Here is a 23,564-nt window from a genome sequence, read left to right on the forward strand (position 1 = left end):
ATCATGTCAGTCCGTAAGTACTCTTAGCTCCCTGAATCCACTTAACGATATAACCAGCTGTCAGTTCAGGGTACTTGTATGGACTACCACTACCATTACCGACCTGTGTCACATGACATAATGATATTCATAACACTAGTTCATGTGACTCACCCAAGCAGGATAAGCCCATGACAGTCCGTATAACTTGATGTTAGGATTGCGCTATAATAATACAAAATATTCAGAAGAAAAAGTGAAATTAAATCAGGTACCAGTGCTACAGTGACCACGATAATTTGATAAGTTTGTAGCCATAGGAAAATACTATAACCACATTAGTATAAGTTACCTTTTTAGCTTCAGTCATGATCCACCATTCATATCCACGATGATAATTCTCATCATCTTGACTATGCATGTGTGATGACTCTGTACCATCTGAAGAAATGAATGGAATAGAATGAGACGAGTATAAATTGTACTGCACCTGTGCTTTGTCCATCTCCGCCAATTTCAACTTTACAAATTTGTAGAGAAGCAGCAAAATTTGGCTATTTAAAATAATAAAATTACACTGAATTTTTTTAGATTAACATAGGTGTGAATCAGCTCATTTGAGCCCCGCCCAAAGGCAATGTTACGAGAGCTTACCTTAAACAATAAATCAAAAATCTGAGACACAGCCTCAGTGCTGTAGCTAGGCAAGAGTCTGGAAGTAGCCTACAAACAAGAAAGTGTTGCATAACCTATTGAATCTAAAGTCTTGACTTACTCCTCCTCCGCTTAATCCACCAATACCATCAAATTTTGGTCCAGTGCCACCAGAATCATCCACATTGTACTGTCCTATAGCAGCATGCAGCAGGAGCGAGCCCAAAAACAGCAAAATACTCGACTCCATGATCCGATCCGATAAGAGGTCAAAAGTTAATGATTGGAGCACGTGACTTAAGCACACGTGACAACACGTGGTCACTTAGCGACATCGATTATTATTTTGAACAATTATTTAAAAATAGAAATTATTACTACCTCTTGGCAGTTAGTTTCTTAGTTCTATTATTAGGATGATTAACAGTCCATGGGCCAGTACTCTCATTGGCATAATAATCCATTGGATAAGGCACTGACCATTGAGTGCTATTCAATGCTACAGCTACCTCATAAGGAGTCAGGAGTGGCTTATCAAACGCAGTGCCCCAATCGATCGAGAGTCGCGGACAAGCCACCTGCACCCATACATCAATAGAATCGCCAAAAAGCTTCAGCTTATCAGGGAATATTTCAGAGAGCAAAAGAGTGAAGTGCTCCTTTCCTGCTTTATCCAGTAACTCCTTCAAGTTGGTGAGCACCTTAGGACTTCCTTGTCTCCCTAGGGTACCCAGTATAAGACCATATCGCTCGGCAGCAGCTGCTACTCTTATTAAAGAGTGTCTTGTGTCTCTCATCTTCTCGTGATCATAATGTTCACGGGTAAACCTCTTAGAATATGGATCATATCTATAATAATAATAATAATAATAATAATAATAGCGAATGATGATTAATGGCTCACTTATAAGCAGGTATGTCTGGATTAGAAATCATTATTGATTCCAAATGGAACCTCCCATCCCCCAGGTACACTATACCATCGACCTTCGTCCCACCAGCACACTGGAGGGACGGTGACGTGCACCCTAGTATCTCACCAGGAGAAAGAGGTTTTGACTGAGGAACTATAACATTATACTTGTCGGATAAAACCGGTCTAATAGCATGAACTGCAGCAACAAACTGTATAGTGCTAACAATAGCAATAGTACTGCCTGGAGTGAAGTTTTGTCTTATCGTATCAATTGCATGAACATTGTCTATTTGAATGTCCACGAACACATAAAGCATGTGTATATCACTCATTGTGTCAACGGGTACCAAGCAGCTGTGACCATAATGTATTATGAGGTCGGTGCCAAGTGCCCTGGCTGTGAAATCGTCTACACAGCAAGCGCCGTAGGTCACGTCGCCCATGATAAGTACTTGAGCTTCAGTATGAGTCTCTATTATATCGCTGATACTCGTTGCATATAATAGGAGACCCTCTGGCATCTGAAGGGCAACTCTCTTTGCCTGGGTCTGTTTGATCCGCCATATGCTCTTGTGTATCTCAAAGTTATAATTAGAAGGTAGGAGGGATACAGCGTCGTTGATTTGAGTGTTATTCAGTATCTCGTCGGGTATTTGATTGGCATATCGTCTCCTGGAGGTTTCTTTGGTTTTTACAACTTTTCCCTCTCCTTTTGAGTCGGCAGTAAACCGCTTTTGAGTATGTGAAGAAGCGGAAACGACAGCAATTTTGGGAGAAGATTCCGCCATATTGTCAATAATGACACGCCTACTAACCACGTTTTACCACGTGTCAAACAATAAGTAGTTATAAAGTAGTTATTAAAATTATTTAAAATTATAATCTAATATACAAAATTTAAAATATCATTATTAAAATCAAGCAACAAACTGTTGTTGCTGTTGCTGTTGCTTTATTTTGTCGTGACAGTCAACGCAGACACGAACCTTCTTGCTAATTTTCAGACGCTCTATCTCAATTTGATAATCGCTACATCTGTGTCAAAAAAATACAAAATAATGATATGACTATATAGTTTAGAAATACTATTATGATACCTCGAGCAGAATATCTTTCCACAATCTCTGCAGTGATGCTTCCTCTCAGTGATAGTAAACTCCATATTGCATCTCATACAACCGCTCACGGCATCATCCAATATCCAGTGCTCCATCACTCCACCTAGTAACATGTACATGTGGACTCTTAAAGTTAGACGACATGAAACTAACCAGGACTATCAGTGACAGACCAACTAAATACTCTGCCTCGTGTATCGCCAATGTACAATCTCCTATGATCCCTAATAGGACATAGCAGAGGTAGAATGTGAATGATTTATTGGCAATGGAGGTACTTTGTATATAATGTAAAGTTTATGTGTATACTATATCCCAGTTCAGTTTGGGACGGAAGTGGAAGCAGCTGCGTGGAATTTGAAAAATGTATCTACGTCACAAAAATGACGTATTTGAATGATATTCATAGAAGCATGGCGGCTGTGTTGTTTCACTCTTAAAACAGTCTTGCTCTTCCTGATAAGCAGTACAATAGCTACTGGAGTCAACTAGTCTTCATAAAGGCCATCATTATCAGAAGATCTTGCTCTGTTAGCATTTTAAAACAAGAATTATCAGTTTGGGCGCTCGACCACATGTTCTTATGTAAACTATGACGTAGATAAATTGTCATTAAACGTCATTTTGGTATGCCATTGAGTTTATAGGGAGAACCCGGTTCTCAGGGTCCCCAAGAGTTGAGAGACCCAAAATTTCACAGATTTTGATGGACTTTGGCGACTAAGAACCTGTGAAAGTTTCATCCTTATCCCACATTCCTATAAAAAGTTATTCCAGTTTTTCTTGTCCCAAACTCAACTGGGATATAGTATAGCTAATGATTTATGATGTACATGTACAGTTAATGAATAATAGCAGCATAGCTATAGTTTGGTATAATATTCCTTACTTTGATACAGTGATACAGGATACTCCAGCAGGTGAAGTATTGTCCTGTCTTTGAAAAGACGTATGCATAGTAAGAGTGTGTGCCAGTACAAGTTTGCGTCTCCAGTAACCAGCTATGATGGTAAAGGTACATTATACTAAGATCACACAATGAAAGAGTAAGTTTACTTTTCTCTCTTAAAACTTTAGCGCGTTGCTTTGCCTCTTCAACGTAACGACTAATCCCCATGTCTTCAGTAGAGACACTCGGTTGTCTTTCTTTCTTTAATTCTTCTCCTCTTTTTCTCTCTTCCTCCTTCTCCTCCTCTTCTTTGTTTGATTCCGGTTCATCCATTGATTCGGGTAAGTCCTCGTCACTGCCTGTTCTTCTAAAAGCATCAGAGCTACTCTCAGTGTCAGAAATCTCATCCAATTTGTCTTCAGAGCTCTCAGACTCGTGGGCCACCGGTCTCGCTAGTTTTGCAGGCGCTTTTGTTGAAATCGGTGAAGATATGTTCGGGTAGTCAGTGTCTATATAAGTAGAGGGAGGTGTGGTCGGATAAGGAGAGGCGGAAGAGGCCATACGGTCATTGTCCCTATCATATTCAAGACGCCATAGCTATAAGGTACAAGAAAACAGGATCAGTACAGTGTATATCAGTTATTAAGAGCTTACTCTGACAACTCCATCAGTAGAGCCTGTTAATATCACATTGTCATTATCCCATTCAAACATCTAAAAGAGAAATTAATAATAATAATAATAATAGATACTATTGTACTATATACTAAATTAACTAGTACAACTAAATGAACTAATAGTATTAGTTAATGTACTTCAGAGACAGCACAGCAAAGTAGCCTAAAGTTTCCGGTAATTGTTAGCTCAGCCCTAGCTAGGAGTACACCATTGACCGTCCACAGCCTTATATCATTACGAGTACATGACACTATATTACCCTACATAATAATAATAATAATAATAATAATAAATTAATATATACACGTACATGTATGTTAAAAGGATGCTACTATTATAATTGATTATACACAATGAAACTACTGTATGGATGTGTACTGAGGCTTACACTGAGTTGGTTAATGTTGACTATGGTAACTGGAGACTGGTGACCACACAACTGTCTCACAAACAACAACTTATTACTGTCCCAAATAATGCACGTCCTATCCTATAAAAAACAACAACAACAACAACAATAATATAAGTATACAATAATAATTAGCTGTTTACTTTTGAGCCTGAGACGATAATATTATAAGAACTAGAGGTTGCTAGACATAGTATTGGACCTGTGTGCCCATGGAGGGTGTGCTTAAGTGATAAACTGGAGGGAACTCTCTCCTTAGGACCACCTGATTTTAGATTCCACACATAGACTATCTGAAAAGAGAAGAAGCGAGAAACAATAATGGTGAAGGATTGGGTTACAATTACTTACTGTATTTTCTCCAGCAGTTAGGAGTACATTCTCATCAAGAGCAGCTGTGCACAGTATCCTTCCTTGCTGTAGTCCTTCAAATACTGATATCACCTAAAGAAGAGAGACAGAGTACCTCAGGGTTTTCCACAGGATTTTGGCATAATACTCATACAACTTCTTGTCTGTGGATTGCTCAAAAATTGGACTGAAGACCCTGTACTACAGTACAGGGTATTTTGACAAAAATCACAAAAAAAAGATTTTCCATTTTTATAATTTTTTTCTTATATATATACATGTTTTAATGTTGTATATCAAGTTTGAGCTGATTCCGATCAAATTTGGATTTTTTACGAATTTTTAAAGTTGCTCCAAAATCGGGCCAAAGACCCTGTACTATAGTACAGGGTCTCAAGCCAAATTTCGTCAAAAATGACTAGGAGAGAATTCTTCATTTTTATAACTTTTTCTTATACATATACATGTTCTAATGTTGTATATCAAGTTTGAACTGACTCCGATCAAAATTAGATTTTTTACAAATTTTTAAAGTTGCTCCAAAATCGGGCCAAAGACCCTGTACTATAGTACAGGGTCTCGAGCCAAATTTCACCAAAAATGACTAGGAGAAAATTTTTCATTTTTATAATTTTTTCTTATACATATACATGTTCTAATGTTGTATATCAAGTTTGAACTGACTCCAATCAAAATTGGATTTTTTATGAATTTTTTAAGTTGCACCAAATGCCATGTACTGTATTGTAGTGCTTGTCAATACTGTGTAGCTCACTTAGCATGCTTTGTGGACAATCCCGTATAATATTACCTTATCTCCTTCAACTGACGCTATCCTAGCACTGTGATCAAGATAGCCCCATGAGAAATAGCGAGTATAGTTTGGGGGAAGGAGCAGTTTCCGCTTCTCAACTATCAGCAGCTGCTTGTCCGAAGTGGTGACTATCATTTGACCCACTTCACCTCGAATAGCTAGAAATAAATAAATTAATATAATAAAAGTGGAACAAAAAGAAATAAAGAAAAAATCCTTTTCATTTTGTATAACTCACTTTTAATGGGTTCTTTAGAAGGAAGTAATTGCGCCAAGTTTTTAAAGAATACTTGCGGGATTAGGTTCCCAATGGCCGACTGGTCGATGGTCGGGTTTCCAATTGCAGTCCCAGTGAAAACCTTACGGCTTCGATGAGGACGCTTGAAGAGCTGCTTAGGCATTTGACCAAAGTTGTGTATAAAAGAAATGACAGCATTTCGTCTTACAGGATCGTCAATGGTATCAATGTCTAAAAATAGGACAAAGTACATGTACTTATATTAAGAGTGTATTATTTATTCTTTACCAATAGTTCCTTCATAAAATAAAGGATGAAATATGTTGTGAGCTTTCTCTGCATCCTTTCCTTGTTGCTTATAACCGAATATCAAATCGATCCACTCGTGAAGATGGGCGGAGACATAATCCGACTCCAAAGCCTAAAAATAAAAAACATATTTAAAAAATAATAAATTATTATTAATATTATTACTTCTCTGTTGACTCTAATGAACTCCAATGGATCTCCTTTAGACCAGGGGGGTAGTATAATATCTCCTAGCTCCTCCATATTCTGTTTAATGCCTGCAAGCAAGTAAATGTACATCAATCATACATGTACGTGTATTAGCACATCACAATAACTATATGTAATTATATATGTAATTATATATGTCCTACGTGTATATCCATGTACATGTAATAGTACATAATGACATAGTACATGATGCAGCTGTACCTAAGTCATATTGGTTGGTGTTAGTGAGGAAGTCCGGCAGATAGAAGAACTCGGGTATCAGTTCCTTGATGTCGGCCATGTTGCTCTCGCTGGCTGACCTCCATGCTTCAGGTATGCTGTGAAACATGCGATCAGCTAAATCAAAATGGCCTCCCTAGAATGTGAGAAGAAGGGAATGCCTTGAAACTTATAATATTATTTAGAAAATTAATTCTACATGAACTAGACATTGTACTTGTATAATTTTTCAAAAAAATTTATAAAGTTAAAAACCTGGAGTTTGATGAAATGCTGAGTGAAAGGTTCCATCCTGACGAGAAACGAAGCAACCGACATTGCGGACGAGTAATGAGTACCATAATAGTAAGGATCTGATACTTCACCTGCAAAAACATACATACTTTTAAAAAAACATTAGGGTTTACCCTCTTGCATAAACAAACTTGCTGAAATAAATATTTTAAAATTTAATATCAATGCATTTACCCATGGGATCTTCAAAGTATTTGTACCTCTCAATAAACATCTTCAGTCTCTTTGATGTCTGGGCGCCCATTGGAAGACTAAAATCTCTAAATGTTTTTGGATCACTTAAATCCAAAACCTAAGAAAAAGAGAGAGAAAGGGGCAGAAAAAGAGGAGGGAGAAGGCGGATGAATGACAGGTGCTGTTGAGTTCTTACTGGGCTATCATAGTCAGCGACAACCCAAGGGAAGACAGGATACTGCATCAGGTCATTGTAGGATCGACCAGCAAGTGTGTTAAGGTGGATCAAGTAAGTGAAATTTGATATCTCACCATTCTATTGAAAATAAAAACAAAGACAAGAGGACTTACATTGTATAACAATACTGCTTTTAAACAAAATTAAAAAAAAGAAATATCTCCATGTAGTATTATAATAATCATTATCTCATATGCAATTCTAAATTTTATTTAAAATGCTTGATTTCTATTGGTGTCTTTATTTTATGTAGAAACGTTGAGTGTATTTTTATTGCTGTTCAGTACCTCCCATTTCTGCATGAGACTCTTCTTTCCTGTAATGACTGAGAAGAAGCTTGAGACTGACTCTGGATTCATTTCTGGATCAATCAGCAGTAAATGCTCTTGATCCGACGGCCTTGCAAGAGAAAACAACCTTTAGAAGAGAGAGGGAGAGAGAGAGAGAGAAAGAGAGAGAGAGAGAGAGAGAGAGAGAGAGAGAGAGAGAGAGAGAGAGAGAGAGAGAGATGGGAGGACATAAAAAGAAAAGAGAGGCTAATGAATGTACATGTACAAGTATAACTTCTAACTTCTGATATATCCTGTCTCTCTGTGCCAAATGGAATATCAAGAAGAGACTCTGTCCGTCATTAGAGAACACTTCCATTGCACAATGACGCAGCAAATACCGTCTCTTGTGTACCTCCCTGATCTCAACATAAGACCACTTAGTACACCTACATGCAATGTATAAGAGGGAAGACGATAGTAGGATATTGTTATCCATATACTGACTGTATAGTTCTTTTTTCTCCAGTCTGTAGGAGGTTACTTTGTACATGGACTGGTATAACAGGATCATAGCTACTACAAATGCAAAAATAAACACATTTATCATACTACAACTTACTACCATACATATACATGCATATATATGTACTACCTCAGTGTACATGTAAAATGCTGTAACAATTATTTTAATACTAACCCATCAGTCGCTGATTCAATATCAACTACATTGCTGTCCTTTGTAATAGTGATTCCTTCAACAACATAGAAAGAGGTACTGCCGAACAATAGGAGACCATCCCAGCTGTCAAGGCCAGTCAGTCTTGCACACTGGTGACACTCTGTGATCTGAAAATTAATGGAAATAAATACAATAATATTTATAAATACATGTACATGCATAATAAAGTACATGGGGCAAATTGATGATGGTAAAGTAAATTGCAATAATATCAGAAAAATTATTTAAAATTTGCACATTGTTATTCAAATTTGACGATGGCATACACTGCATTCTACTGCACGTAATGCATTATTTTTATATTAAATATTATATTAAATATTATACTACGTGTAAATATTATTATTATTAATCTCACAGGTTCATCAATCATTTTAAACAGTGCTCTAGCCACAGGGTCATCATTGTCAAGAGAACTAAGAATATCAGCTCTGTTAGCACCTTCATCTTAAAAGAGAGAGAGAGAGGGAGAGAAGGAGGATCAGTACATCAATGTGTGTGTGTGTGTGTGTTGGTACCTAATCCTGAGAGCGGATTGTTCTGTTGAGTGGAAGAGAAAGAGCTTTCCCTGGCACGGGGGGTTGTCATGGCGATATGAGATGGTGGAGAAGAGAAGGAATGAGAGAGGAGAGAAGAATCAGAGAATATGGCGGACCGAGCTTCATAAAGAGGAGAATGATAGCTAGTGGGATTCTGGTGCTTACCACCCTAGAGACACAAAGGAGAAAAAGTGTAAATTAATGGAACAAAGCATTGCTTGTCACGGATTTCGTGACAATGGAACTAATGGGTTTTTTTGCTTGTCACAGATTTTGTGAAATACAGTACAATGTTGAACATGTTAATGCACTGACGTGTACCTTATTTGACTCTAGCAGTGGATCGTAACAATATTTCTCATAAAATAAATAATTCCGACACAATCTTTTCCTCATTCTACTAGGGCCTATGGTAATAAAATAATAATAATAATAATAATAATAATAATAATAATAATAATAATAATAATAATGCTCGTACCCTCAACGGAGTCTAGCATCCATTTATCAAGGAAAGATGGTTTGTCAGGTCCCCATAGCCCCCTCTCCCTTGTCAGCTCGTGTTCAATCCTAGCCCACTCTGATGAAGTGAATCTTATCTTGTAATCTAAATGCTAATAAAAATAAAACCATACATAAATAATGCTACATTTGAACAATAACAAATAGTTTTAAGAATACTTTTCTTTTTCTCTCTCTTTCTCTTTAATGAATGTTAATTCTCTCTCTCTCTCTTACTCTTTGATATTTTCTTTGCATTGCGTCCTCAAACTTGTGAGAGGCCACCGTTAGCTGTGGCTCCTGCCAGCAGACATACTCTTCTGCCACTAGTCTTGGGTCCCTCCCACTGATTCTTGTCGTCTTTCTCTTCAGCAGGGTCTTCAATAGCCCTCTCTCCTTGGTAGAGGCTTGATCTGATGCAGGAGCAATGTATTCTTCTTGTTGCTTGAAGTCTTCCCAGCATTTCTCTAGTGATCTGTCTTCAAGAAACTCCTTGCAGTTTTGGAGCTTAGTATGGGCAGGGTTACCAATCGAGAGCTACAAGTAAGAGTTACATATTATGCATGCATGAAAAAAAATTAAAAATCAATACATTACTGATACGATATTGACGCCAGATTGATTCCAAATATGACACAAAACAATACAACATTGACACGATGCTAATGCAATACCGATATCAAACACACACAAACCTGTACAGGTGGTCCAGTACCCCCAGCAGCACTTGAAGGACTACCAGTTGCTCCAGTAGTAGCTATAGCAGCTGTACTGCTACTAGAGGCTAATGGTAACGGAATGCCCAGGACACCCTGGAGTGCCTCTCGCTTGTGTTCAAGCATCTTGCTCCAAAGTCTATTAGCTCCACTCTTCAGCAAAGAGGACGAGAGTATGGGTACGTAGCCACGGATACGTCTACTGCTCCTATCACTGGCTCCACTTTCCAGATCAGTAGCAGAATGATACTCGCCTCCTTGTCGACACTCTCCTTCCGTAAAAACGAGAGCTAAAAGTCGATAAACGAGACAGCGTAGGAAAGTCTCGTCTGAGTTCGTCTCGTCAAAAATGACGTGAGAGTGAGAGGAGAGGAGACAGAGCGTGTCGACAAACTCCTTTTGTTCCGGCTCAGTGTCTGGGACTGCCGATAACTGGTAGAGTATTAACCTGTTGAAGGATGACTGTATCTCATTCAGTGGTAGCAGTTTAGGTCTAGTCAGAGCTTGTTCTACTAGCTTCTTGAGAAATGAGTACAAATAATCAGTAGGTTTAGAATACACCCCTTGCCATAGTTTATCGATGAGGCGATTACAAAAGACTCCAAGTCCGATCGAGGTCTTATTGAATTGTCCGATCTCTTTGAGGGTGACAGAGATGTCTTCGTTTCCAGCTTCCAAGTGTTTACTGATGGCGTGTAGTATTATAGTTTGGTATGCTTTGATGTAGTCGGTCGTACCAACAGGAGCAGCTTCTAACACCATCTCCAATACTGGACAATCATAAGCATTACCTGTAAAGAATGGAAGTATGAGAGAGCGGGAGAAAGAAAAGGAAGACAGCTGGTAACATACAGCTTATCTATATGTACATGTACATGTAGTGCATTATAAAATCCATTGTTCACAAAAATTACACTAAATCAGTATAATTGTATACAAGTACAGTAGTACCTGATTTCCCTTGTATTGTGCAAGTCTTAAATCCATCAAGTGCAATCATTCGCAATAACTTGATAATGTTGAGGACTGCTGATGAATCATGCCTCATAAGAGCAGGGATAACATTACTACTACTGGCTCCTCCTTCTCCTTTTGAAAGAGTTGAAGGAGCTATTGTCTCTTCATCCTTAGTGGCTAGTTCATCATCTTTTAATGGAGGATCCTTTGATACTGGAGATGATAAAATAACAAACTAGAGAAAGAGAGAGAGGATTATATGTATCCTTGATTATAGGAGAGAACAAGGTTTAAAAATAAAAACATGGTCTTTCAGCTTTTAAAATTCTATTGGAGTCAGCTCAAACTTTCTACACAAAGCACAAGCACTTAATGCTAAAATTAAAGGATTGTTGGTCTCCTCCAACAGTGCTCACATCATCATCCAAATCTCCTCCTCGAGTCTCCTCCTCTTCAACATTCATGAGGATATTAGGAGGAAAGAGAGTAGCAGCAAGTGCTTCTATAAAGTCCTGACTAGTTGAGAGAGTGTTCCTGAATGAAGGAAGATTAGTGTATATTTGTTCAAGATACTTGATAACAACTAATGCTTTATTGTGAGACTCGGGCTTATCCTACAAAAGAGGGATACAATTGTACATAATTAAATGAAGATCATAATTATTGTTGGACTATACCTCATGGAGTAGGAGCCTTATCATTGCCAGTAGGACGAACACTGCATCAGGATATAGCCTACTGTTGGCCCTTTGAGTTGATTTACTGTTGTGGGATATGTCAAATATGGAAGAGAGGGAATCGATGGTTAGAGGGGCAGTGTAAGGTATCTGGAGGAGATGAAATAAAAGGAAAAGAAAAGAGAGAAACAAAATTAGTCATTGGTGCATGTCATTGGTGCATGTACATGTACATTAGAATATAGTAAAGTCCAGGGAAGTCACTAAAGAGATGCATAGTGAGTTCAACACAGGTCTTTTAATATAAATCCAGTTCAAATCTAACAGTGCAATACTCTTAAAAGAACTCTGGCTACTTTTCTGCAACACTTTTAATGGCACTGCCAGTGACTTCCCTCTACTGTCAGAGGATTACCTCAGTAACTGGTGTCCCCAGCAGTAGTCCAATGATCAGTAAGAATGTCTGCGGTGACGAGAGATGATACGGTAGTAGTCTAGAGAGGATTATCGGCCCTGGTATCGAGACTTCAGGTCTTGTATCGGGCGACAGTGAAAAGAGTATGATTTTATGTATTTCATCAGAATAGTCGGGCAGTACTGTACGCATTCCGTGCAGCCACCCACCAAATATATCACCTGCAATAGAAGGAGAATAAAGTTACATGCACACTGTACAGTGTAGATACATGTACATTTATGCACATACAATATAATTTATGAAATTCTAGAGTCTTTTTTTAATCTACAAAACTATTACATGCATGTACATGTACACTAACCGTTGGTGAAGTTCTTTCTCAGTTTTGAGTCACTCAGTAATATTAGGACTAACATCCTGAGAAGTTTTATAACGTTCTCCCTGTGCACCTGTGGCTGTAGAAACAATAGGAACCAGTCAAAACCAAGAGTTGATACAACTTGACGAGCAAACCTAATAAATAATAAATAATAATAAATAATATACATGTAATTCAAGAAATAATACATTTGACTTGATACTTTCTTTGTCTCTTACTTTGAGTCAAATTCATTCCTCTCAGTTGTAAAGTGGCTCATTAGCACATCAAGCAGTAGGTTCCGTAGTCTTATCAATCTCTTGCTTTTCTTCTCTTGTTTCACTACCTGTGGGTGTGTCTCCTCCCCTCCCTCTCTCCCACCTGCTTCTCTCGGAGTGGGAGGAGTTTCCTGGCCATAAAGATCAACTGAGGTCTCTGACTCATGATCACGAGGTAAGAGACTACTGAGGAGCTGTCCAAACCTGAGAAAGTTACAAGTTACATTATCATTATCATTATCATTATTATTATTATCATTAAAGAAAGACAATAAAACACAATAGGGATAAAACAAGAAAGTTATTATTATTATTATTAACCTCCTAATGTCTTCATCAGATGGTCCGTGAGAGAAGAGAGCATTGATCACGTTAATCATTGATTTTATCGTGTGATCGGAGAGACTGTGATCGTGAAGACGAGTCAACAGCTCTTGAACTAACTTAACATGAAGCATTGTATGAGCATTAGTGACCTGATCACTATAAAGGGGAGGGGGCTGGATAATAAACAGAGTTTTACCGGGGTATACTGACTTGCTATGTGTCAAGAGATCATAGAAATGCTGACAGAGCGACTTTTGAATATCCTCGCTTGTATTCTTCCATATTGACTGATCTAGAGTATACAAACACAAATGACACACATGTATATGTATATTACATATTACATGTACATGTGTAACACTCCCACCCACGTGCAGCTGCTACATTGTGTACATGCTCCAGACTGAGCTCTGCAAACAAGGAGCAGAAGACAGTAATTAGTCTGGACACCTTGCAGCTGTCAACCCTAGATGGTTCCAGCGTGGAGACAAGGCCATTGGTTGGATCATTGTTCAAACCCACCCCTGTCTAGCTCCCATTAAAAGAACCAGTATCATCAAACTAAGAATTAGTGTGTGTATTGTGACTATGATCAATGATATTATTATTTGAAAAGAAACTTAGCTTTAAGACATAGAACGTTACACATGTACATGTACATGTATGTAGCCCTGAATGTACATGTACATGTACATACCTGCTAGTAGGTCTTTGAAGGCAATCACATTAGATATCCTAGCACTTTCATGTTCATTATCAACGGTACCAACCAAAGTGAAAGTTAAATGAAGTATGTTGCTATTAACAAGAGAGCTCTTGTCTCTTAACAGCATACCCAATAACTGTGAAAAAAAGACATGTACATGCACATATATAATGATGTACACATACACACAAAGATGGAATGAAAATACTGCACATATACATGTATGTACATGTACCTTGAAACCTCCTGTTCTCTCCATTTCTTTCAATGCCCTGTCGTTATTGCCTACTATACAGACCACGGCCTTCATTGCAGCATAAAGACTATCAACATTAGCTGCCATGGCAACAAGACCAAGGACGACACTAGTACCGCCCACTGCTGATAAAAGATTACGAAGAGGCTAAGAGAAAGAAAGAATGAGATACATAAACTTCATTATAAATATACATGTACATGTGTATGTTAAACTTCATTATATCAAGTAAATGTACATTAAATTCACTATACATGTACATTAAACTCATTATTATATGATGTAATGTACGTGTATAACTATTGCATGTTCCATTACTTGTGGCTCAAACGTTCTTATACCAGAATAGCCACAGACGACGGCACCAATGCATCTAGCAGGACCAATCAGATGAAGGACACTGTTACTGAGTAATGTAACTGGAGTGACTTCATCTTTATCTGATAGCGACAACTGAGGGAGAGAGAGGAGAGAGAGAGAGAGGAAAAGATTAATGAGAGAGGGAAAAGAGTTATACATGTACATTGTAAGTAATTAAAGTACATGTACATATATCTACATGTATACATGTAGATATACATGTTTTACTTGTAGATGCATACATACACATGTACATACATGTACATGTATATAAAAGTACATTTATGTATGTACAGAAAGTACATATACTCCATTACCTCTCTAGCAATGGTAGATACATCATAGCCACTGTACTGGTAAGTGTTGACTAGCTCTGAGAGGGTGTGGTTTGACGGTCGATCAGCAATCAACCCAAACACTATCCTCTCCTCTGATACCTGTTGACCCAATGACTCTGTGTACATACTGGAGGACTGTGTAATGATAAATAAATTAATAATAATAATAATAACTATGTGTACTGACCATGCTTCCTGGAACAGGGTTCTGAAATGATCCGACATAGTTCGGACCCAGTATAAAAATATGATGTACAGCCAGTGGTTGTAGAGGCTCGTCAAACAAGTAGGAGGGGCCGGTCCGATAGACAAGGGGATTAATGTGACGATTGTCTACGTGGGTACCAATATGGGCATTAATTAGAAAGGGAGAACTGTCGGAAGGAAAGGGAAGAAAATGGTTTCCAACTGCAAGAGGAAGAGGATGGATATAAGGAAGCTAAAGGAGACAAAAAAGAGAGAGAAAGAGTATTTTTTAAACCTTCATTTCCTTTTCTTACTTTTTGTGAGCTCCCAACAGCCTTTCCATCAACATAGACCAATGCCTTAGCTTTACCACGGAGACCTTTGGCCTGTACTGTAATGAGGACATGATGCCACATGCCTTGTGATGCATGGCACAACTGTGGAACATCAAACGAGACCTCTAGATTCTTCTCCTTCCTAAATAAACAGCACATTTATAAAATAACAATCACATGTACAAGCAGACCTACCTGTCATCTTTATGAATATAATCCTCAATGACAGGGTCTCTCTTATTCCTGGGTATTTGTGTAGACACGTAAAGTTTCTTCTCTCCAATGGCCAGGTACATACGGAGGAGAGGATAGCTGGCAAGACTCTTCTCGGTCGTAAGGAAGCACTGAGAGAGAGTTAGGAAATTAACAGGATGAGTCTCGTCAGGTGTGACACTGCACATGGAGAACCAGGTGGAATAGGTTAGTCCATTGCTAGGGGGAAAGGGACGTTCCCCTAGACCAAACCCAGTGGTAGAGACACTCGTGGTAGCATTAGACTGGGTAGACTGAGACACAGTCTGAGAGAGAGAGAGAGAGAGAAAGAAAGAAAGAAAGAGGACATTTAATGGAGGTAAATTTATAAATAAATAGAATTGTGTATGTACTATGGTAATACTAGCTGACCTGTGGGAATACACTGGGTAGAAAAAGGCATCCAAATCCATCCAAACTCATATCAAACTCGATAAAAGGAGGAGAGGAACAACCAAACTTGTTACCTCCGTACAATATGCCATCGCGTGGCGTTGTCATTGAAACAAGACTCTGTATCCTTGCCAAGGAGAGAGGCTGACCTAACTTGTCTTTCAATGTCTGTCCTGCAGGTTCCTCTGTCTCACCAGGACTTTCTTTATCTTCTTCTGTTTCACAAAGACCCTCTCCTACCTCTTCCTCTCTTTCTTTGGACTCAGCAATACTTGATAGTTCCTCAATTGTATAATCATTAATCTTACAGCATAAGGGATCACCTAATCTTAAGAAATTCCTAAAAGAGAGAGAGATCCTAAAACCACAGCGCTATTGTTATTTTTAAACCTAAAATCTGCCGGGGTCAGTGATTGATATGAAAGTTTCTCAAACGTTCGCTCAAGAGCTTCATGAAGAGGATGTGCCTCATCAGACAAACCACTCCCACATCTTAATAAAAGTCGACCGGGTAGACCAACCTGAGGGACATTAAAGTTGTAAGGTACAGCACATATAGTGAGTGACAGTGTGTACTTGACATAACGACTGTTGGTTTCTTTCAGATCCAGCAATATTGTATATCTGTCTCACGACACAGTCTTGAAGATATAGACACCACTATAAGGAGAGAAATAACCTCATATCCATGTACATATACATGGATATACAGCGTCCATTAAGAGAGGCCCTACTGTACTAGTAATATTAATAAATGTACCTGTCTTCCTTCCGATATTCCAACTTCATCATCTTCATTCCATTCACTTCCTCCAATAGTGGGCGTGTCTGGAGCAGTGCTCAGGCTCCGCCCTATAATGCTATCATAATCAATGGCTGGTAACAGATCCATCAGACAGAGTACAGCACCAGGGTGAACCAGGTAACCCGAATAAAACTTCTTGGGCTGTCCACTATCGTGAGATGGCCCGTGACTCAAAATGGGCGTGGCTGATGACGTGACGGCCGTACGTTGAGGAGAGGTGGAGCTGGAGGGGGCCAGACGAAGCAAAGGCTTGGACTGAGAGAGGGGAATCCCCAGGGCCATGTCTCGCAAGTAACGAAATATCTCTGCCGCACAGAAAATGAACGAGGAAGTCGGGAGGTTTTGAGCAGGTGGAGATAAGGGCTGGAACTCTGATTCTATGGACTGGGCGGAGTCTTTAACTGGAGAGAGGTGAGTGTTGATTGACTGGCATTGCTCAATGTCGTGAGCAAAACAACCGAGCAATTTAAGGGGCTCAGAAAAACTATCAAACTGAATCTATTAAAGGAAGAGTTTATAAATGCAAAATTTCAATGTACATGCATTTGAAGTGTACACATACATGTACATGTACATATATATACATGTGTATAGCTCACGTTGGTTTCAAAGAATAGCTTATTTGCTGGGTCATCCTGCATTGCCACTGTCAGTACGGTAAAAACCAGCTGTATCAAGTTTAAAATGTCCGCCTTTTTAACTAAAAATTTACCAATGACACAATTGTACATACAGCCATACACTAACCATTTCCCCAGGGTTTTCCCCTTGAGGGTCCGAGACTGCCATATAAGGAAGTAAGGACAGAGATAAGGTAATTAAAGCCACACCCATCACGAAACAAAGCCTTTGTAGATGATTCTAATTGAAAGACGGCTAGTATCGTTTGAAGGATGTCGATACGAAGATCGACGTCTGTTGATTTGGCAGTGTTCAGTATATCAAGGAGTTTACCAATATGAACATAACCCTCTGTTAGAGTAACAGGATATTAATACATTAAGCTTTATTTTTATCTAATTACCATCTAACAGGACCAGCTGTGTCATTAGTCTTAGAGCCATTCTCCTGTATCTCTTGAAATTGAGCATATCCATCACACAAATGCTGCCCCCGGCCTCACGGAATGCTCGACCATTAATATCAGACCCTGTAGGAATAAATATTAATGTTTACCAGACCCTGTGTGGTACAATGTACATGTATGATGATAATAATAATCATACACAATTGTGAATATAAAATAAATAAAAAATAAATTACATGTACATGTACTGCACACATACCTTCAATGGTGGCTCTTAGTGATTCAATGATGAGGAATATGGACTCCTCAGTTTGTCCCTGAGGGTTGGAGAGAGAGAGAGACGGAGAGTTGAGTGAATGATAAGTGTCCCCAGCATCTCCTGCTAGACCATCAACTGACAATAAATCTAAATACACGTACACGTAAAATAAATAAATAAATAAATAAATAAATTAATTAATTAATTAATAAATAAATAAATAAATAATAATACATGTACATGCACAAATCTTTCAGACACCATAACTCGAAAAATTGAAGTCAGAATCGACTCAAACTTTCTACATAGCATAAGTACATCAATATGTATCAGAAAATGTAATAAAAAGTTGGGGGTGATTTCGGAGCCATTTTTCAGAAAAAACCATGGGCTATAGCCTTGGGTATTTTTCAGAAATTTGGAGTTTTTAAAAAATGGTCATAACTCGAAAAATTGAAGTCGGAATTGGCTCAAACTTTCTACATAGCATAAGGACATCAATATGTATCAGAAAATGTAATAAAAATTGGAGGTGATTTCGGAGCCATTTTTCAGAAAAAACCATGGGCTATAGCCTTGGGTACTTTTCAGAAATTTGGAGTTTTTAAAAAATGGCCATAACTCAAAAAATTGAAGTCGGAATTGGCTCAAACTTTCTACGTAGCATAAGGACACCAATATGTATCAGAAAATGTAACAAAAATTGGGGGTGATTTCGGAGCCATTTTTCAGAAAAAACCATGGGCTATAGCCTTGGGTAATTTCCAAAAATTTGGAGTTTTCAAAAAATGGTCATAACTTTAAAAATTGAAGTCGGAATCGGCTCAAACTTTCTATGTAGCATAAGGACATCAATATGTATCAGAAAATGTAATAAAAATTGGGAATGATTTCGGAGCCATTTTTCAGAAAAAACCATGGGCAGTATCACCTGACACTATGCAATGATGACTATACTGTACTACAGTACATGATTGAACATGGACAGAGTACCTTGTTCAGTTTTCTCTTTCTCTGTCTCCTTTATTTGATTGGTGAGCGTCTTGAGTGCATTAACCAGGAGTATGAGTATCCCAGCCTCCCGATATATGTCCTTAAATGAAGCTTTATGACTTATGAACTTTAAAATATTATTAAGAGCTAGGCACTGCAATCTTGGATACCTGAAAAAGAGCACATACACATTAACAATATTTACAAAATACATGTACTTTATAAATGCATGAACTGTAACGTAATAACAACAATATCTACTTGGTATATGAATAGACTCACTCAAATTTTTCCAGCAAAAGTCCCACACTGGTTAGCGCTGAGGTCGGTACATAATTGAGTTCTGCTATAACGAAATCAAGCAAGCGAAACACACTGATCTGTAATGAGAGGAGAGAGAGAAATTTCTCACTTGTGTATATGCATAAAGCAGTACCTGCACATCTTCATTCTTATTCTCCAAAGCCTCAAGGAATGATGAGAGAGTGTGGAGGGGCTCCAGCATAAAGAAATTGGCAGAATCGCACTTGTATATATTAATGATGGAGTCAATGATATCCTTACCAAGATGGCTCGAAGTGGAGTGCAAGAAAGCATTGTGTAGGACGAGGAAGGCATCTTTATTCCTAACTGTGGTAGCTGGAGAGAATAAAGAACAAAAGAGACCAAAAATAAGACAATTACTTCATAATATATATACATGTACATGTACATATTAAATCACAAATACTAGGAAAACTATTATTAAATATATTATTACAGCTGTTTAATAGTGCATAAATCATCAATACTAGCATTACTAAATGTATGTACATTATAAAGCTAAAAATAGTAACATCAATATAGTCCTAAGCATGCTATTATTAGTAACAGTAGCTCACTCACCACTGTTCAAAGGTGCGGGTATGATAAAGCCAGGATTAAAAGGACCGGGGTCGTTCATAACTATATCCATCGGTTTATGTCCACAATACACGAGATCAGACGTTAGCAAGACGACGTGTCTCTGAGCATCTTTAGCATCTTGTTCCCCTCTACCATCCAGCATTAGGAGGAAACTGAATAGAAACTGATAACCCTCGCCGGCAGAGAAATCATCAATAAGACTGTTAGAGAACTCTGATGAATCCTATGAAGCAACAAACATGTAGTATACTAATAATATACATGTAGTATACTAATAATATAACTGGAAAAATATGTACATGCACATACATGTACATGTACATGTATATCACATGGGATATAGCATCATTTAGGATTATAAATCTCAAGAGGTTACCTTAAGACAGCAGGAGAGTGCTACCAGTATCTCAGTCACTTCTAGTGGTGACTGCTTGTCAGCGAAATTCTTAATATTCCTCACACAAAAACTAATGCAGTTTTTCTTGTGTACGTAACTAATGACCTCGTCTATTACAACATAAAAATAAAATAAACTGACATAATATTCACTAAATGCACATCATAAATAATGAAATAACAAGTATACAACACCAACCAGCCCACAATGTAAAGTAGCCATTATGTACATTAAAAGATAATCTTATTTATCTTTAATCAAATACAATCAAACCTCCTATTGTGGACACTCTAAAATAAGGACACACCTATTTGCAGTCCCAGTACAATATAAATGCGTATTAATGAACCTCTGAAATAAGGACAGGTTCATAATCAGGAGCTAGGGTATTATTATTATGTCTCAAGGAATAGACAGGTTTGGCTGTAACCCTTTAGTTCATGCACCTGATAATGAGTATTTACAGACGGTCATTACAGCTTCAGCTGATGCCTTCCTCCATATTTTATTGTAAGAGCTGCAGGGAGAGGATATGGCACAGAAGAGCAATGAAAGGTCATCAAACTTGAGGAGAGCATCAACAGCTTGAGCATGCCTCAACAACCTGTGAAGAAAGAAAGAAGCATTATTGTGGGAACACATAAGGTATGAATTACAGAATGGAATATTTAGGTTTTAGACGTTGGAAATTTTCATAATTAATAGTTGATTCACAATTTATGGTATGTCTATATTATTACATGTGAAAGCTGCAGGAGATAATGTTTTTGTTACGTGTACCGTACACAAGATAATTAATAATTATTGAAAGAGTATTCCAGATTAGTGACATACCAACAGGGCCTCATGCAAACAAAATCCACACAAAAGAGACTGCACTGCAGCACAACACAAAAAGAGAAAACACTGCTATATATACAAAGTACAAGTATTATCTATGTACTGTTGCTATTAGGGACACCTCCATGACAAAATGAAGAAGAGAGAGAGAGAGAGTAGTGTAGGATGCTTGCAATAGCACAAAACATAGTAGACAAACATCTCACTTCAGTAAAAGAAAGCAATCAAATATCTTTTAACAAAACATAGAAAATAATTCATTCATTCCACACACACCACGTGCAGCAATGCCATTGCAGTTTATACATATTAAAAGGAGTTTATCAAAATACACAGCAGAACAATGGCACTCCACACACATATTATTATTATTGACACTATTAGTTGGACTCCTGAGTTTATACAGCACCTAAAGTGTGTGATTGGATAAGCCACTCGTGTTTCTATGTGTAAATCAAACAAAACATTTATACACAAAATAACAAGAGGGTTTTCATAATATTACACACATCTAAAATGTATCTTGTAAATAAGTAATCTTCTCTTCTCTCCTTCTCCCTTACCTGTTAATGACTCTGATGAATAGTTTCTGAAGCTCTGATCGCTGCTGTGATCGCTGCTGTGAAGACGTCTTTGTACCTCTACCTAAAGAAGGGCTTTCAGAAGAAGCCTAGGAAATAACCAACCAACAATGAAAAGAGAGCCATACTTAGCTCTCTACAGGTACATGTATTATGTGCATGACATTAGTATTATTATTATTATTATGGATTATTATTATTATGCTTCACAGTAGAGAATAAAAAAGAAATAATAATATTATTTCTTTACTATGTAAATAAGTAAACATGTCAGAATTGCACTGCAGTTATCAACTGAGGCATGCTTGATTGGGTATTCTTAAGAAGAAGGAGTGTTATCATTCCATGAAGGCACACAACCACACAATATCCTATCAACAACGACTTAAAAGGAATGCAGTCACCAATTACAAACCAATATGGCTAGGCTACATCTACACTGCAATGGAAGCTACTAGACTATAGAACAAAACTGGATCAGATCTAGAGCAAAAATATGACAGATATTTCCGTGGAACAAGATAATGGATGAGTGTCAAAAAGCTAAAGTATCATGGATACTGTCCATTACTATTAGACGGACTTACAGGAGTGGGAAGGTCAAGGAAGAGATAGAGACATCTCATCAGAATTGAGCTGAGATTAGAAGACATCATCGCATTCACTATTGTATCAGGGCCACGGGAGAGGACAGCAATGGCTGCAATGAATGAAAGAGAAAGAGAGAGAGAGTGAGTGAGATGACAATACAAATGAAATTATGATAACAAATAAAGTATATAAAAGACCTTTTAGTAGACTGATCCCTGCTGAGGGCGTCTCTCCATCACTTTCAAAATATTCAAGCAAAGAGCTCGGGCTGGTCTGGGCCAGCTGGGTTACATGGCGAACAAATATGAACGAAACGTTCTCGGCGAAATCGAAAACCTCGGGGAACTTCTCGACAAGTACGCTTTCCTCCATCCTAGTGCAGGACTTGTTGAAGAGGGGCACCATTTGGAATAACTTGGTCTCTTTTTCTTGAGTGTCTTCGCATTGCAAGTATTCTCTGTTCATTCAAAAAACAAAAAAAGAAGGGCATGTATATGTACATACATCAAAACAAATCAGCATCGATTATTTTAGTTACAATAGGATGAAAAATGATAATTATTTTAAAGACTAGTTCAATTCATTAATATAGCTCAGTTTTGAATTTAACCCATGAATTATTGTCCAGTTGTGGTAAAAATGGCCGAAGTTCGTTTTATGCAAATGACAGGTGGAATTTTTGTCCAAAAAATAATTAAAATGTGCCAAATACACTGACAAAGCAAGGTTTTCAATGATAATTATTTTCATACCTATACTTTCTTTTCAATGTTTGCAGAGCCAGGTCATTTTCCTGTGGTCTGGATTCGTGGACTGGAGCTGCCTGCCTCGTTCCACGTCTAATGGAGGAGAGGAAACTGTCTAAGACTGACATGGCTTATGTTCTGTCCCTCTCTAGTGAAGTAATCCCAGGCTATGTGTATGTATGCATTATGAATATAAAGTGGGCGTGTCTGTGTCTGGTTTAATAACCAGTGAAATCACGTGATACAATAGGCCTCTAATTTATAATCAGCCACACCCAAAATAATTTTTCGCCGCCGAACTTTTCATTTTAGTTTTCAAAC

The 23,564-nt window shown here is 37.9% G+C and overlaps 3 protein-coding genes across 4 annotated transcripts; all 3 read right to left on the reverse strand.

Moving 5' to 3' along the window:
- Window position 1: 1 nt before the first annotated feature.
- Window positions 2-912, reverse strand: LOC100640150 (galactocerebrosidase-like). The gene is made up of 6 exons (XM_019993264.1): window positions 755-912; window positions 634-702; window positions 470-533; window positions 332-420; window positions 154-204; window positions 2-103 (listed from the first exon to the last, which is right to left on the reverse strand). Exons 1-6 carry the CDS (start codon window positions 881-883, stop codon window positions 2-4), a joined length of 504 nt encoding a protein of 167 aa, XP_019848823.1. The 5' UTR covers window positions 884-912.
- Window positions 913-997: 85 nt separating this feature from the next.
- LOC100640276 (diphthamide biosynthesis protein 1-like) lies at window positions 998-2,351 on the reverse strand. The gene is made up of 2 exons (XM_003384199.3): window positions 1,538-2,351; window positions 998-1,482 (listed from the first exon to the last, which is right to left on the reverse strand). Exons 1-2 carry the CDS (start codon window positions 2,335-2,337, stop codon window positions 1,011-1,013), a joined length of 1,272 nt encoding a protein of 423 aa, XP_003384247.3. The 5' UTR covers window positions 2,338-2,351; the 3' UTR covers window positions 998-1,010.
- A 50-nt stretch (window positions 2,352-2,401) lies between these two features.
- LOC100640402 (WD repeat and FYVE domain-containing protein 3-like) lies at window positions 2,402-23,460 on the reverse strand. Of its 2 annotated transcripts, none has more exons than XM_019993294.1 (61): window positions 23,250-23,460; window positions 22,695-22,954; window positions 22,494-22,606; window positions 21,889-21,995; window positions 20,932-21,089; window positions 20,465-20,595; window positions 20,068-20,311; window positions 19,619-19,821; window positions 19,465-19,562; window positions 19,183-19,352; window positions 18,190-18,336; window positions 17,928-18,053; window positions 17,651-17,875; window positions 17,503-17,603; window positions 16,859-17,401; window positions 16,675-16,758; window positions 16,489-16,619; window positions 16,078-16,438; window positions 15,649-15,971; window positions 15,433-15,595; window positions 15,120-15,371; window positions 14,912-15,067; window positions 14,553-14,687; window positions 14,214-14,381; window positions 13,970-14,114; window positions 13,483-13,564; window positions 13,267-13,428; window positions 12,907-13,149; window positions 12,671-12,822; window positions 12,307-12,527; window positions 11,892-12,041; window positions 11,631-11,828; window positions 11,209-11,449; window positions 10,237-11,048; window positions 9,779-10,078; window positions 9,522-9,654; window positions 9,362-9,447; window positions 9,020-9,209; window positions 8,860-8,948; window positions 8,460-8,608; window positions 8,267-8,335; window positions 8,062-8,208; window positions 7,778-7,907; window positions 7,449-7,568; window positions 7,253-7,370; window positions 7,040-7,149; window positions 6,767-6,920; window positions 6,521-6,612; window positions 6,335-6,467; window positions 6,047-6,277; window positions 5,806-5,966; window positions 4,995-5,087; window positions 4,787-4,936; window positions 4,623-4,724; window positions 4,372-4,494; window positions 4,211-4,270; window positions 3,724-4,153; window positions 3,557-3,668; window positions 2,821-2,891; window positions 2,647-2,770; window positions 2,402-2,584 (listed from the first exon to the last, which is right to left on the reverse strand). In XM_019993294.1, exons 1-61 carry the CDS (start codon window positions 23,369-23,371, stop codon window positions 2,467-2,469), a joined length of 10,722 nt encoding a protein of 3,573 aa, XP_019848853.1. In that variant the 5' UTR covers window positions 23,372-23,460; the 3' UTR covers window positions 2,402-2,466. The 2 variants fall into 2 exon arrangements, with proteins under 2 accessions (XP_019848853.1, XP_019848852.1); XM_019993293.1 differs by having other exon boundaries at window positions 8,267-8,338.
- Window positions 23,461-23,564: the final 104 nt, after the last annotated feature.

This window comes from Amphimedon queenslandica, unplaced genomic scaffold, assembly GCF_000090795.2.
Source record: "Amphimedon queenslandica unplaced genomic scaffold, v1.1 AMPQUscaffold_13499, whole genome shotgun sequence".
Lineage (NCBI taxonomy): Eukaryota > Metazoa > Porifera > Demospongiae > Haplosclerida > Niphatidae > Amphimedon > Amphimedon queenslandica.